Consider the following 16,286-nt stretch of genomic DNA (forward strand, 5'->3'; position numbering starts at 1 on the left):
GGGTTCATTAACGTGCGCTGACATCGCACAGCACACGGGCGCCTTTTGCGTTTCGCCTCTGTCGAAACGCAGCCGCCACGGTCGGCTTGCCGTGGAGGCACTGACCGTGATTTACTTAACACCCCCTAGGGAAAGTGTACACCCCCCCCCCCCCATCCTTGTTTTTACCAAGGAGGTATTATAGCAAGATATTACAGTAAGAAACTCGGGCGGATGTAACTGAGGTTGAGAATGCGCGCATATATTTGTTCAGTTTTTTTATCTGTAGGAAGTACACAAGCGCTCACGTGTTGGTTTATATTTATATTACTAGGTTAGTTATTGAGTGAATGCTCGGGATGTGCAAAATGTATGTGCTTGCGCAATTCGACCAAATGTTGTGTGTAGCAGCCGTAGATTCATATCTAGATGTGTGAGTGTCACGCAGGTCGTCGTGGCTGATATCAAAACTCCGATATACACCTTCCGCGTGTGTATATAGCGTTGGGCATGGATTCTACTTCCTGGTGTGTATGCGTAATTAGTGAACTGATCTGTCATGCCTAGTGCACATGTGTGCATGCTTTACAGAGTTTTTCCACGTCTGCGTTATACGAGTGTTGCTGAACCGCTAGTTTTCGTTATCAGGTTTATTGATAGTAATGTGAACTGCCGTGTAGTTTCTCTACACATTTTATGTAGTCCTTCTTTATAGTTTTGTATGTTCATAAATACGGGTTCAGTCCTTGAGCAAATGAAGTTATTTTTGGCATGAGTGTTAGAGTCATTAATGTTGCTAGTTCTACAGACACATGTACGACACAAATAAAAAATAAATAAAAGCCCTCAACACCCCCCCCTTCCCCCCCCACCAGGAAATTAGTTAGACAGCCCCCTAATTTAAATTCCCCGGGAAACCTTTGGGCACTGGATTTATCAGAGAATACGACGCGTGGAAATATGAAAATAAAATTTGGGACAACCGCATCGAATTAACAGTGATGGTTTAAAAGAAGGGATTTTATTTAAATATTGCGTATATAAAGTAGCGAATCCCAATTTTCAAGCGGAGGTGCTTTCCATATCTTCAGCAGCGATGGGCGCCTCGACAGTCAGTACTGCAGCGCCAACAGAAAACTAAAGGAACTACTTAAAAAGCAAAACGGAACAAGCTTTACACGTGCGGGTACACTCATACGTTCGTAACTCCAAGCAAACAGCTTTTGGTTGACGTCGATTTGTCCTTTGAACGGGCCATGCAGGAAGTTTCCATCCGGCAGCTGTTGAAGATGGCGCCTTTTCCAGGAAGGCGGAGCTTCATCACGTGGCCTCAAGCGTCGGTATATATAAGCAAGCGCAGCCATCTCGTCGGCCTCTATCCGTACCGTAGTACGTCTGTGCACGCTCTACTGTGTTCAGTTCGGTTGTAATCATGGCATTGATCAATAATGGGAATCACGTTCTTACAAACGGTGAAGCGTTGCACGACGTACACGACAATGAAGAACTTGGTGATGATTCGTTGGAGACTTTCCTTTTTAGTTCAGAATCCGTCGGTGAGGGACATACAGGTGAGTAGTCCATACATTCTCCTTTCGTCTTTGGTTTTGTGGCGATTTTCCCAAGGTGCTCGGCTGAAAGAACGCTACAGCTGTGTTAAAGCATTTGAAGCTCGGCTGGCTCTTATATTGAAGCAGTGTGATTAGTTTTCATGCAATCAAGACCTTAACAACCTTCTTTTGCAATTACTTGGAAATGATACCTTTGTAGGTACGCCTAGACTTAGCTGCCGCGGAAACTAGCGCGTATTTTGTGTTTTGAGGTTCGGCGCTTTCATGGATATCTGGCTCCACGCGTGGCTTCTTGGCGAGACCGCGATGAGTAGCACGTTTTTGTGCGCGAGATACACACGCTTCTGTGTTAGGGTTAGCGCGCCTGTTTAAAGGGCAGCACATTTGCTACAGCTGTCTGCGTTTTCGCCGTAACTTTCTGAGCAGTGCTGGCATAGCAGAGTGAAGCTGAACCTCCAGGCGACGCCTTCAGCTCTGCGCTATCCTAAGACCGATGGATTTAACCATCGCCGGACGTGGTACTCCGTTGCTACTCGGTTGCCACTCACGTGGCCCTCTGCCGGAATCCACTGCGCGCTGTGCGCGAACTAAGCGTTTCATCATCCGCACGAATCGGCGATTCCCAGCTTCGCGCTCGATCCCTGTTTCGTCGATACTCTTGCCGCTCGCATGCCGTCGCGGCGCCTAGAATTAGACTTGCCCACTAACTTCGGCGATAAGCCAGGCCGCTTTGTGATAACGTATCGTGGCGCTGACGACAGAGTGCCGAAGTACTGGAATTACCTCTTTCATGGCTGTGTTGTTTCCACTTGGTTGCATACAGACGACGTTTTCACTCACGGTTTGGCGCGCCCGTTGTCTTATGCCGTCAAACGTATATGGAACAGTCGCGCTTTAAGTGTTCCTGTTAAAAGGCCGGACGGTTCTCTTTCGCGCGTTTTTCGGCGACCAGCAGCCTTTTAAGAGAACTCATACGAGCTGTTCCGACACCACTGAGTGATTTATGCGTATAGGCTCAAACGGCTGAAATGCACATTTTTCTTTTCCTTTCTGTGGGACTGCTTCCAGAGGATTTCGAGTATGCGTATGAAAACTTTAAGTGCTGTAAAAGTGTTTGGAATTCGCAGATTTTGTCAGTATTGTTTGTTTTCTGTTAGCCTTTTGTGTTGTAGTTTAAAAATCTGGACTGACTGTTCCATAAAAGCCTCTTTTGATGAGTTGAGGCAACAGTTCATTGAGGTAATAGAACTGAATTTGCCGTGTTATCAGTGTTGGTGCTTCCGCTTTGTTTAGATTGCCATACAGTGGCTGCACTGACATGGTGGCTGTAATGTCTTAGACCGGAAGCGTGAAAATGTGTGCTTTTCAGGTCCGCTTGTTGCCACCTGTTTCCTTCACTGTGAGAGCTATGCTCTGGCACCCGTGGCATCGCATGTTACCCATCTGAAGTATTCGAAAATCGGAGAGCCATTTTTGATCGCCTTCTAGTTCTTGTGCGACATTTGGGCAATACAGGCAATAGCCTGCAGCCACTATTCAGCTTTATTATTGTGCACCTGGCACGGAGGTACCAGAAGAAACTTCTGCCTTTCATCATTCAAGAGAGGTTTCCACAAAGAGGGGCGTATTTGTCTGTCACAAATATCTTAAGGTTTCTCTCGTGGTCTCATTTGAACCTAATTCAAGCACCCATTTGAAGAAAAAGTGGTGTTGACTGCAATGGTGGTCTAGTCATTTGAGCATCCGTCGCACATACTGGAGGTGCAGGGGTTTGATCACCAGTGCCGTCTGATACCCACCAGTGATACAATGAGTACAAGCTCTCCCCTGGCCTGGCTTGGTGCTTCTGTTGGGTGAAATGCTTGGAAAATGGGTCTCGGGGCCCCACCTTGAGTAGGCTAATATACCTGGTGCCGTGGCGCTCTTTGATCAAAGTTGCCCTTGCGCCACAAAAGCGTATTATTATTGTCATGAAAAGTGGTGTCTGAATTTGAGCTGAGCATAAATAGCTCAAAAATGAATGCTGAAATAGTGCTTGCTGTACTCGGTGCCATGTGCAAAATTTGCACTACTACTTATGTGGGGCCAGCTTGAAACTAGCTCAGTTCAGGCCCCTGTTGCATTATCGTGAAGCCAAAAAAGGTAATGTGAAGAAACTTGTTTGGAGATTATGGAACAGGCATCAGTGTGGGATATATTCATTCAGTGACCTGAGCGATTTGCACTCAATATACGGCTGTAAAAATACTGTACTCCATTTCATACATCAGGTGCAATGGCGCAGATGGTACGGAAGTAGTCCGCACGGAAAAATATAGGGAAGCGTATTACTTCTCCTTTGTTTTGTGGGTGAGTTGCCTAAGGCACGAGAAAGTGACAGTGTCGTCAGCAATAAGAGTGCATTTAATCAAACTCATGACAAATGTATCATTAGTAAGCCTGCAGGCAAAGCATCTATGTTTCGCTCACCACAAGGAACACTACTTTTTGGTCGCGGATGCAGGCAGCGCACACAAGAGCGCTAGCTTTGACGGCGTTGTACCTGATGTATGAAACAGAGTATAGCATTCTGCTTCACTTGTCATATTTTTGTGTGGCCATCTTTTACAGAGCTACACTAAATATCTTGCACAGACATCGCAGCAGCTGTCATGTAGGATGAGGAATGTGGTGAATGTCTGTGTACCTGCTTAATCTACCGATCTCTTTCTCCACTGTGGAAACTGTGCGTGGCACTGCATAATGGTGTATATGATGCTGTGTACTAGCCACCTGGAGACTTACTGTGTTCTGAAACAGCCGTGGCTGCAAACTGCTTATTGCTTACAAAGACCAGTGGTTTTGGAGAATTTGCACTGGATGCACAAGTGGATTGTGCCACAGCACCTGCTGTTGCTTGCTAGTGAATCATTTTGTTTGTGCTATAATGAAACAATTTTTACGTTGTGAATTTAATAAACTGTTCAGTACACGCTATACTGATCTCTAGCATATTCATTATGGACATGTTTGAAAATGCTGTTTTAACTTCTTTGCAGATAAAATGTGTGATCAGATTAGTGATGCCATACTTGATGCCCATTTGAGACAAGACCCCAATGCCAAAGTGGCGTGTGGTAAGTATTGCTGTTTTGTTGTGTGGGTATTCATAGTCAGACATGCCTGTTTTCCTTTCTTGCACATAAGGGGGCATGGAAGGATCTGTGAAAAGCAAAAGGCAGTGCTCTTTGCTTATATTAATACTGTGGTGGAGAGCTATGCCTGTTTCACATGGTGCGACGCGAACTAAAAACTGCGGCCCAGTCGCACTGTCGTAGCGACGGTAATCGCGGCCGCCGTTTCACATTCCAATTTAATCGGGGCTGTAGGCACCCGAGCGTCGGTGCAGCCTTTCAGTGGCAGAAAATTCTTCGGCTGCAGTAAATGTCACACATCAAGGCAGGCGTTGATTTCGTAATCGTGGGTAATAACATTGAGCCGTGATGCATTATGTTCAATAAAACGTTTTCGAGATTTTCCTGTCATGTCGCTGAACTCCTATTAGCTGACTACTGTGGCCATCACTGCGACAGTGCGACCAAGTCTGTCGCAGTGGCCCTGTGACGAGAACGACGCACATTTCTGTCGCACGCCGGCAGAATTTGCACTGTGCTACGGCAACAGTCGCATCATGTGAAACGGCCATAACGCTTGAGTTATGCTTGCTATCTAGGCCATAGACTACCTCAAGCTAACATATTGGCGTTTAGTCGGTGCCTTGTTCTCAACCTTTGGGAATAAAGCTTCAATTACATTACTGCATACCTTTTTCTATTAGAAACTGCTACCAAGACCGGAATGATAATGGTGTTTGGAGAAATCACATCAGATGCTGTGGTTGATTACCAGCGCATTGTGCGAGAGACTGTTAAGAAGATAGGTTATGACTGCAGCACCAAAGGTAACATTTACGTTTATAGCTTTGTGGTTTCTTTTTATTTCCCAGATCGCTAAACTCCTAATTGGTGGTGCTTTACTCACTCCCAAGTTTTGCCAGAGTGGCCTCTTGCACTACATATGACCCTGCCTCATCTCCCTTCCCTTATTCCCTCCCTATAGGCCTGAGAGCCATCCAAGCTAATAAACATGTGAGCACTTGCTCACTTTTCCAGACAACTCTCCTCCTATTGTGGGAGACATTTTTTCCTGTGAAATTTTTGTACTGAACTATTTCAATTTTTAGTGAAAAGCTACAACGGGGCTGAATGGCATTCGGTAAAAGCTTGGGAGGTGCCACCCGGACCACCGCATCAGTTTTGTACGAAAAAAAAGAAAAGCTAATTGAATAAATGAGATAAAACTAGTTGCATCTGCAAATGACTATTTCTTGGCCTAGTGTAAAAGGTTTGCAAATGAAGGCCTGCAGGAAATGACCAAGATGTTCGTTTACTTACTTTTCATTGCTTCTTCATGGGTCCCAAGTGATCTAGTTGGATCCTTTGTGATAAACGTTAGGCAGTACTTAGTGTTACTCCTTCCTTTTAGTGTGGCAAAAGTTGAGGCAGTTGTCTTTTCAAGGTGCTTTAGGTTCAGCTAGTTCAAATAGTACAGTAAACTGCCTGAATTGATGCTTTTTTTGCAGTCTGTTTTTAGGAAGTGCCTTCCATTAATGTACCGAAGGGGGTTTCACAAGTATTCATGTGAAAGCCCCACTAGATATTGCCAGTGTTCTGCCAGGCCTGAAAGGGTCAAGTGAGCCCCACCCTTCCCCTTCACTCTAGACATGTATAGCATTTTGAGTGCCATGTGTGTGTACCTTAACCTTGTTAGTAGAGAAGTTCTTTTTAACGAATTGTGCGTGATACTGGCTCCTTTCACTGGTCGTGATCGTCTGTCTTTTTTTTCCCTCATTCATGCTGGCACTTTCCTGCAAGACCTTGGGCTTAGCTTACTTAGCCGTGCATTTGGTACTCACTGCTGTCATGCAATAGCATCATAATGATTTATTTCGCAGAATAAACCTAAACTTTTTGGCTCATAAGTGTGCACATTCAGAAATTTGGGTCAGCTGCCTTCAGGTTGCACAAGCCACTCATAGCGTCACTCTGAAAGAAAACCAATTTCAGTTATAAAGCTTGCAGATTGTATTGTAAGATGGAAAACGGCAATACATAATGAGCAACCTGTTGCATGAGCAGTTTGTTAAAACTTTTTTTAAACATGAAATTTGCCTCTTAACATCGAGCTCTTTTGGCATTGTATGCCTGGTGACCAAACTGCGCTTTCAACGAGGGGTGAATGCCGTTAGCATATTTGGAGCGGGGCGTCATGGGAGCCTGCACCAGATTTACTTATCCACCACAGAATGACCTATTCCTGATTAACTGGCTACAAGGAAGCATGCTGCAATATGCAGCCTGATGGATATGTATAACAGGTTCCACAATCTGGACCTAGCATCCACCCTCCACATTTTCATTTTCAGTTGCATTCTTTCTGCAGTTAATTTGTGTTGCTTCTTGCCAGTCCTTATGGCCAACTATAACGAAAATTCAAAACCAGGATTAAATAACATTCACATTTGTTTGCATACTTGTTTGCCCAAATAACTGTGCACTGTGGCTTAATGTAGCTGGCAATTTATGGCTTTTAGTGAGCTTGTTGGAAAAGCACTTAAGGAGAGATGCTTTAGGAAAAACTTTTTCTTTAATTTTTGTCACAGCTCAATGAAACGCACCATTTAAAGAGTTTGATAGCTCATTTGGTTCATTTCTTGCACACCATACAATGCTAGAAACAATGCATGTTTGTGCACTCATCGGTGATTACAGGAAGCACAACAGAACACTAAAAAGTAGCTCATATTGCCCCAATGAGCAGTAGAATTCAATAAAACATAAAAATACAGTGTTCCATTACTGGTCTCCTCAAGAAAAGATTTCAAATGTGAAGTTTCAGTTTTACCATTCCCAACAAACAAACTTTTGAAATTATCTTACGGAATATGCTTGGTAAAGGCTTTGAAAGTAGTTTCTTTGAATTCAGGACATGCTAAAGCATAACCATGTAACCATGACAATTTCCATTGTGATTGGGCTACAAAAAGTGCTCAGTTTAGTGCACAAACTCTAAAAATGGGACAAAATGAGGAACAGAAAAACGTGTTTGAAAGTTAAAAAACATGTTTACTAGTGTACTAGTCATTCAATATTGATGAAATTTGCGCAGAATGTGAGCAAGACTGTCTCAGAAGAGGGCACAAAGCTAGACGGCACCAGCCGCATACGTTGGCCCCTCACAGTCCCTGCGAGCAGACTCCTCCAGGCGGGCCTTCTTCGTTGCGTTGCAGCGATGGGCCCTAGCCTCTGCAGTTGCCTTTGTGGACATGCATGAAATATGCTTGGAGAAAGCAGTGCTTTTGATGGGAGAATGCCAAGCTCCTGTAGCACCTGCTCGAAGCCTGTGGGCCCTTTATTGAACCAAAGGACGGCAATTGCTGTCGCTGTCTCAACCACGGGTGTCGCGAATTTCATCTTGGGGCACAGCAGCCAGCTTTTGCTGTTGAGCGACTCGGCTGCGTTTTGTGTTTGTCTTTCACACAGCGCTGCAGCAGCTTCTCATCAGTCGTATCTCTTATAGATGGGCACCACAGCTTTGCCTTGGGAAGCACTCAGGATGGGAGTGTGGACTGGTGCTGGCTGACCCAAAGCTAGTGCCCGCTTGTGCTTGCACCAAGACATCTCTTCGTCTGGGCAAAATTTGTAGCTGCTGGCACCATCCCTTGAACAGGAATGGAAGTAGGACGCCCAGACGGCGCAGTACATATCCCTTACATTTCCTCTTTTGCTGGTGATAGCAACTTGGAAATAGCCTTGCAGTTTGGCGATCGTTCCATCTTTCAGCTTCTCTCCTCTTGGGAACTTTGCCTTCCGGAGCACAATGCCAAGTCTCTTTGCGACGTGGTTTGTGCAGTCTTCTTTTTGCACAGGAACACTCCCGTAGATATCCAGCTCTGCCACGGCAGCATAGGTTTTGCTGTCCCCGTCCGACAAGAACGTTGTATATTGGAGAGGTGTGGCATACAGGTCTGTCCTCTTCCAGATTCTTAGGGCAGCCTCGGTCTCCATAGCATGTGCCCAGCAGGTTGCGTTTTTCTCACCAACAGGTGTGTGAAAGGCCTGCTAGATTTGTTCTTCTTCATCCTCCAGTGCCTTGTGCCTGCTACAGCTAAAGAACTTCAAAGTCTAGGTACAGCCCTGTCAGAAGAGAGATGGCTGCGCCCACACCATTGTGGTTTTTGTGGCCTCTCTTCTGCCACGTTCCGTCGGACATGACTGCGATGTTGTGGATCCTGCCTTGGCTGCAGTCAGCTGTCCGGCTTGTTCAACGTTTTCGGCGGCAGCTTTCGTGGCGGCAGCATGCACATTTTTGTTAATAGCAGCAAAAGCCCGGTGGTGCACCGGTTTCGCAAAACCCATAACCGCACAAAACCGCAAAAGCTGGTCATGTCCGACGCCGATCGCGCGCCCAGCGACCACGGACTTCACGTTCACGGCAAAGGTATCCTGTGCACTGCCGCGGGCAGTCGCCTCATCACTGCCGTTGCACGGTCAAGATACGCGGCTCGAAGAATATGTTCATGAAACAACGGTTGTCGGACACGCGTCATTTTGGCAGTAGAGTTCCAAGAACGATAAGAGTCCTTTCAGTTTTGTGGCCGATTCTCTGACAGAGAGATCACATCGTCCGCAGGCGGGTCACGCCGCGCCGCTGACGAGGTCGTGCAACATGCCGATCTCACTGATAAATGTGCTTCCACGCTTGTTTTCGCGCTTATGGTCGTGGAACATCTTTAACTTTCGCTCAGATGCACTTACGAAGTCATCGATGCTCCACAAGAAGCTTGAATGATCCAAATTGGGTCCGTCGCCATTGCCGCAGTTAGGCCTAACAGCAGACAAACCTCCCATCACCGGAGCTCTACGCTTGTGCTTGGGGTATCTTCCTTTATATTGATGCCTTGTCAGGAACTTGCGTGAACGAAAATCTCGTTTCTTGGTCACATTCATGGCGTACAAAGGAGAAAAACCCGGGCAGAAGCGTTGGTTCACATCTCGGTGGCGGCAGAACGAAGAAAGAGCGTCTGCGTCCGACCGCCGTCTGTTGAAATCCTCGTAGCCGATGGAAGGGCTCCAATCATACCACGTTATTTAAAGGGCCAGTCGCGATGCTCGACTTAGGCGGGAAACAATCTTTCTTGTATTTTTATCAAGAATGCGCCGCTGCCGAAGTGGCTTCTGGTAGAAGAGGGTTGGGCCTACTTCCCCGCGAAAAATCAAGAGCGGGCGACGCCATAGAACAAAATGCCGTGTTCCCGAAATTCGGTCAAATTGACACTTTCACGAGCCACCGCGAGTGCTTTAATCGCATTTTTTACTAACTTCCAATTGATTATCGGTGTTTATTTTTTTATACATAAAAGAAGACGCTTGGAGGAATAGAAAACACAAGGAAACACAAAATCTACTTTTTCGAAAAAAATCGCGGTTTTTTTCAGTCACATCTCCTTTTAATAAAAACCTTGTGAGGGACGTGCATTTTATCATTCCTGCGGCTGCTGCTGCTGCTGCTCGCGGAGCTTTTGCATCCACTGTCCAACCTGATCAGGGCGACAAGAATAAAGACTCCATCTGTCGACGCCCGATCTGTGATGGAAGCCAGCACCTATGGTTTTCCAGAGTTTCGAAACGGTGTTCAAAGTGCGTAGACTAGACCTGGGCAAAAGGATGGCAAGATGAGCTAGTTGGTGCTAATGCATGTTAAAAATTTGAAACGGTGTGAAGGTGACAATGGACATGTAATATGTAAATATGTTGCATGCGACTCTTCGGTGATTGTCTTCTGTGTTTGAAGTGGCACTTAAAAGGCACATTCCGCCTGTAATCCCCTTTTTGCTTATTTTTCTACACCAGATCAGGAAGTGTAACTTGTAACGCTGTGCTATTGCCAATGTGTAAATTGGCTTTGTGTCATGGCCTTGCTAGATCCATATGGGTCTAGTTCAATGACTTGATTTTTGATGCATGTAAATATTGCAATTCATCAAATGCTGCCTTGTTTTTTCTCTTCATTGTGGCAGGCTTTGACTACAGGACGTGTAATGTGCTGGTCGCCATTGAGCAGCAAAGTCCTGAGATAGCAGCTGGCGTTCACCAGCAGCGAAAGGAGGAAGACATTGGGGCTGGAGATCAGGTTAGAACAAGATATGTTGGTGACAAGGAATTTTGGGATTTGCAGTGGGCAACTTTTGGTGCCTGGTAATACAGTAGACTCCTGTTAAGACGAACTCACTTAAGGTGTACCCTGGCTAAGATGAATAGTGGAGGTCATTTGTTTGGTTTCCCATAGTCAATGCAAAAAAAAATTTGCTTAAGATGAACACTTAATCGGTTAAGGTGAACTTTCACGGGAACTTTTACATGATAGTGTCGTCATGTCAGCGCTACCAACCTCCATGCCAGCTGCGCAGTATGCATATCCATTGCTCGTGGCATGCGTGTGCACAGTGTCCTTGCCATGTCCTGCAATCACCTACCGGGCCGTATGCAGTTATCTCGGGGTGTGCATTGTTTTAGTGCGCGCCCGGTTCGCCGTGTTGCTAGTCGGCAACAAGTCTAAAAAGGCCGCTTGTGCTTTGTGAGAAGCTCGGAGTTTTGACCGAAGCTCACGTTGGCCGGCCGGCTTTCAAAGACTGAAATAGCACGCAAGATTGGCATCGCGAAAAGTACCGCGAGCGGTATTGTGAAAGACAAAGCGCGGATTACTAGTGCTTTGAAAGATTGAGAGTTGGCGCCGAAACAAAAAAAAGGATGCTCCCAGCTGTACACAAAGACCGAGAAGATGTGCTTGCCTGGGTGAAGAAAGCGCGCGGTGCGAGTTTGCCAGTGAGTGGAGTGATATTGAAAGCAAAGGCGGAAGAAATTGCACTGCAGCTGAATGTCGAGTTTGCACGCAGCAATGGGTGGCTTGACCGTTTTTGGGGAAGGTATGGACTGGCTTAGTTCTCGGTGAGGCCGTTGCAGTAGACAAAAACGGCCTGCAGCGATTGGAGGCAGAACAAGCTGAATGACCTCGTGGAAGAATATGGCCCTTAAGATATGTACAGTATGGACGAAACTGCCCTTTTCTACCAACTGCTTCCAAACAAAACACTCGCATTTGCTAGTGATAGCTGCATGGCAGAGAAGCACAGCAAGCTTTGGGTAGCAGTCCTCATGGGCGCAAATATGACTGGGACTGACATACTAAGGTTGCTGGTGATCGGGAAGTCTAAAGCACCACACTACTTTTAAAAAGTAAAAACACTCGAGGTCACATACATGAAAGCGTGGATTCGAAAGCGTGGATGAGGCAAGTGTTTTTTGAGCAGTGGCTTCAGAAGATGGATCACCACTGCCAGTGACCAGAATGAGTTAGTTCTCTTTGTTGTCTATAACTGGTCCGGATGTGGTTGCATTACCAGGCTTCCTGCCATCTGTCTGGAGTTCCTACCAGCAAACATAACGGCGAAGCTGCAACCTATAGATCAGGGAGTGATAAGCAGCTTGAAGAGGCAGTGTAGTTGCTCTTTGCTACGAAGGATGCTAATTTGCATGGAGAGCAGTAAGGAGGACACAATGAACCTGTTAAATGCTATTCACTTACTGACAAGTGCCTGGGAGCAAGTTTATGAAGCCACCATTGCCAATGCCTCTGCCATGCGGGGTTTGTGGCGCCTAATGACTTGTCAGTGCGGCATGACTGCGATACTGTTGAGTGAGGACTGCACTGCAAATGTGGACGAGAGAAGCATTGTTTCTACACTGAGCAGTAAGGGTGTTTCCATTGATGTTAGTGCGTATGTCAGCATTAATGAAAGTGTGCAAACGTGCAAGGCTGACACACTGGAAGCTCTAATTGAAGAGGTGCTCAACCTACCATCAGAAACTGCTGATGACAGCATGGATGTTATCCCTGAATCTGCACTAGTGACCTATGATGCAGCTGACGCTTGCCGAGGTACTTCAGTGCAGTTTTTTGAACAGTGTGAGGGCACTGCAAGATATCTTGGAAAGTTAAGTGAGAGTCTGCTTTTGTAGCAGCCAGTAGGTTTTCACAAGACACAAAAAAAATGACTGGGTAACAGCACTAGTAAGGCATCAGGCACTGTTGACTGTGTGTAGTAGACCATCAGCAGTGCAATAATTGTTTATATTGCAGTTCTCGTATACGAGGTATTTGGACACTCTGCATACATCATTTTTGGAATCACTGCTGATTAGATGAACTTCTGATGAGACGAACTATTTTCATGGTCCCTTGGAGCTTGTCGTAAAGGGAGTCTACTGTATATTAAAGGGCCACAGAAAGGGGTGTTTGAGCTTGGCTTTAAAATGCTTGCTCTGTGTAGAGTACAGGTCACAGAGCGTCCATGCCACGTACGAGACTTCATAAGCAAGCAGCAAATTTACAATACATTTTTAAAAATTCTCGCTTTTGCACCTCGTGGTGACACGTGGTGCTGGCTTTCGCGCAAAGCCTGGCTTACGACGTCACGTCGTGCAATTGACATCAGCAGCCGGTGGTTTTCATTGGTTCACAGCGCCAAATTCTTTCAGATGTCTCGCTACCACGGCCGCGGCCACTTCGCACATGCCGCAGCCGGCGGAGGTAGGGGAGGGGCCGAGTAGGTGAGGCCGGCAGAGAAGCACCGCCATTTTGGCGTGGGAGGAGAGAAAATGGAGCGAAGAGCGCAGAAGTTCAAGTTTTGTCTGCATAAAACTCGGGATCCACAAAACTTATTAAAAATTCTTGCTGGAGGATAATTATGAAGCGATGTCTTTTAACTTCCCAGACATATTGCAACTTTATTGAGAGCCCCTTTTTGGGCCCCTTTAATGCTGCTTTGGCGTTTGGTTGGGTGAAGCAGTGCATGTTGAAGACCTGGTAGAGTGCAATAGCATTCTGATTGATCTATTGCAGGGTCTTATGTTTGGCTATGCCACAGATGAAACGGATGAGTGCATGCCACTGACAGTGGTCCTCGCTCACAAATTGAACAAACGGCTGGCTGAGCTTCGCCGAGATGGCACCTTTCCTTGGGCAGGGCCAGACTCCAAGACTCAAGTGAGTGTTAAGTGTAAATGCTTTCATCTCTGAGCCAGAGAGTTCTTCATATATGTACCTCAAGCTGTGTATGTTACGTTTTATTTTTTTCTTCTTATTATTCCTGCCATTCTCCTTCTCGTTTGGTCAAGGAGCAGGCAGTGCTGAAATATTGAGTGCCAGAGAAAAAATAGTCTCTCGTCTAGACCAGCGCCATAGCCTTCTGTATACCAGCTCCTCTCCCTAGTGCATTGTGGATGTGCTGGAGTAGGAGAAGCATTGAAATACATCAGCTGCTTTGTTTGTGGTGCGAGCCAGCTCTTCCAAGGAATAGAATGCAAGTTTGAGGAGGATGGTTTAATGTGTGGGATATAATTGTCTTTCATAGGGGCAGGAAATGTGTGGGCAGCTCGAACTCCTGCATGTAGTGCATGTCCTGGGGTTCTAATACGGTAAAACCTTGTTGATATGTTCCTGGTTGATAAGATTTCCCGGTTCATACGCTCAAAATCGCGGACATCAAAAATGTCCCTTAGAGTTACTAATTTTCTCGGTTAATACGTTCCTGGAAAACACGACTTTTTGACTAATACGTTTAAAATTTTGTCAAATTGTGGTCGTATAATACGTTTATTGACCACAACCGCACATGTGCAAACATACAAGTGGGCCGAACGAGAAGGCATGCGACACGTTCTTTGCGGTAGTCGCCCGCCGTGGTGGCTTCTCTGCAATGCCTGGATGCGACGAGGCGAAGCACCACCACTAAGAACAAAAAATAAAAACTGAGGCGAAGCACCACCACTAAGAACAAAAAATAAAAACTGTGCATTAGCATTTCGCCCCGCCGCGGTGGCTCAGTGGTTAGGGCGCTCGACTACTGATCCGGAGTTCCCGGGTTCGAACCCGACCGCGGCGGCTGCGTTTTTATGGAGGAAAAACGCTAAGGCGCCCGTGTGCTGTGCGATGTAAGTGCACGTTAAAGATCCCCAGGTGGTCGAAATTATTCCGGAGCCCTCCACTACGGCACCTCTTCTTCCTTTCTTCTTTCACTCCCTCCTTTATCCCTTCCCTTACGGCGCGGTTCAGGTGTCCAAAGATATATGAGACAGATACTGCGCCATTTCCTTTCCCCCCAAAAACCAATTATATATACAGTAGCATTTGCAACGGACTCTGTATGAAGAGGAAAAATGCTGAGGTTTCTTTGCAGTGCAATACGGGAAAGGTGGCGAAGTTTCTACGAAGTACGGCGATGCACTTATATGCGAATGGGCTGGGTATGGAAAATGCAGCTTAAAAAGCAGAAATTTCCCGGCGACAGTCAGCCGCCGTGGTGGTTTTCTCGCAGTACTTGGGAGCAAGGGCGAAGCATCCAAAAAATGACAAGGAAGAGATTTTGGTTACTTTCGTCACTGCTGTCGATGGGCCAGATGCGTTACGAACTTCCTTCCGCACTAAAGACAGCGCGAGCACGGACTGAATCCAGTGAGCTCTGGAATAGGATCTGTTCAGCTCTTGTGCCAGTAAATGCCTGTCAACATTTTTATAAAGTGAAATTGTCAGTAAATGTCTTTTTTCCTCATTATTACATGTTAAAATTATGCATTTTGGATCATGCATTTTCCCAGATAATGCATTTTCTTTCCCCCGCAATTAAAAAAAAAATGAATGAACGAGGTTCTACTGTATTGGTGTTCAGCTTGCCTGCAGAGTAATATGATGCCTTGTTTTAAAGATTTGAGGGGGCAGTAGGTGTAGTATGTTTTTGAAGCTCATGGACTACAGTTGTCCTTTCATTGTGTGGTGGTTTACATGCCCCCCACATGTATTGTAGAATCCAGGCCTGTAATGCTGTACAACCAGGTGGGGAATACAATGAAATCCACTTATAATGATATTGAGAAAACTGGAAAATTCGATTGTTATAACCGATTACTGTTACACCTGGACCGGAAATAAAAAAAAAAGCTTATTCTCCCTTGCATGTAGGTATTAGCCCATGCATGTAGCCACCCCCACAGCGGCTCCTGTCAAGGGCACATAGTTTCTTGGCACTCTGCCATGTTTGCCAAGTGAGCCACTCCCAATTGAGCTCCTATGATCTTATCGGTGTGCAGCATCTTGGTGCACCACCAAGGTCTGCGCTGCGAACAGTGTGCAACTAAGGAATGTGCCAAGAAAAGCTAATGGTTAAAAAAAAAAGTAAATTCTCAACGACAAAAGTGGGAGGTGGTTTTGGAGATATTGCCTTGTGCTTAGTTGCTGCCATTTTTACCCAGGTCACGAATACACAAACGGCCGGAAACTATGTTTATGTGAGAAAGCGTTGCACAGTGGCCGTCAAGCAAGCTCTTCCCTCCTCTCTCCAGCAATTATGACGGTGATAGCGCTTGGTTTCCTAGGCCGTAGGCAACGTCATCTCACTGATTTCGCCACGCCAGACCGTTTGCGTAGCTTTTACGTCATTTGCTTCAGAGTATTAATTTTATCAAACTTTCAGACAAACTTTGATGCTAAACACCTTCTGGGCAGCCAGAATCCTGTTGTTGCGTCCATTATTTCGCCGGTAATTTTATCGCTATGTGTGATTTATTTTTACATAGGGGCAAT

The 16,286-nt window shown here is 45.9% G+C and overlaps 1 protein-coding gene and 1 pseudogene across 1 annotated transcript in view; one reads left to right on the forward strand and one right to left on the reverse strand.

The window, feature by feature from the left end:
- Positions 1-1,343: 1,343 nt before the first annotated feature.
- LOC144114471 (S-adenosylmethionine synthase-like) overlaps positions 1,344-16,286 on the forward strand; it is a 37,730-nt gene continuing 22,787 nt past the window's right edge. Inside the window, exons 1-5 of the mRNA XM_077648221.1 lie at positions 1,344-1,550; positions 4,589-4,666; positions 5,368-5,490; positions 10,669-10,781; positions 13,551-13,694. Coding sequence (XP_077504347.1) covers positions 1,412-1,550; positions 4,589-4,666; positions 5,368-5,490; positions 10,669-10,781; positions 13,551-13,694 — 597 coding nt within the window. The 5' untranslated portion in view covers positions 1,344-1,411. The remainder of the gene's footprint in view (positions 1,551-4,588; positions 4,667-5,367; positions 5,491-10,668; positions 10,782-13,550; positions 13,695-16,286) is intronic.
- LOC144114472 (uncharacterized) lies at positions 5,497-10,659 on the reverse strand (annotated as a pseudogene).

The sequence above is a fragment of the Amblyomma americanum genome, chromosome 1 (genome assembly GCF_052857255.1).
Source record: "Amblyomma americanum isolate KBUSLIRL-KWMA chromosome 1, ASM5285725v1, whole genome shotgun sequence".
Taxonomy (NCBI): domain Eukaryota; kingdom Metazoa; phylum Arthropoda; class Arachnida; order Ixodida; family Ixodidae; genus Amblyomma; species Amblyomma americanum.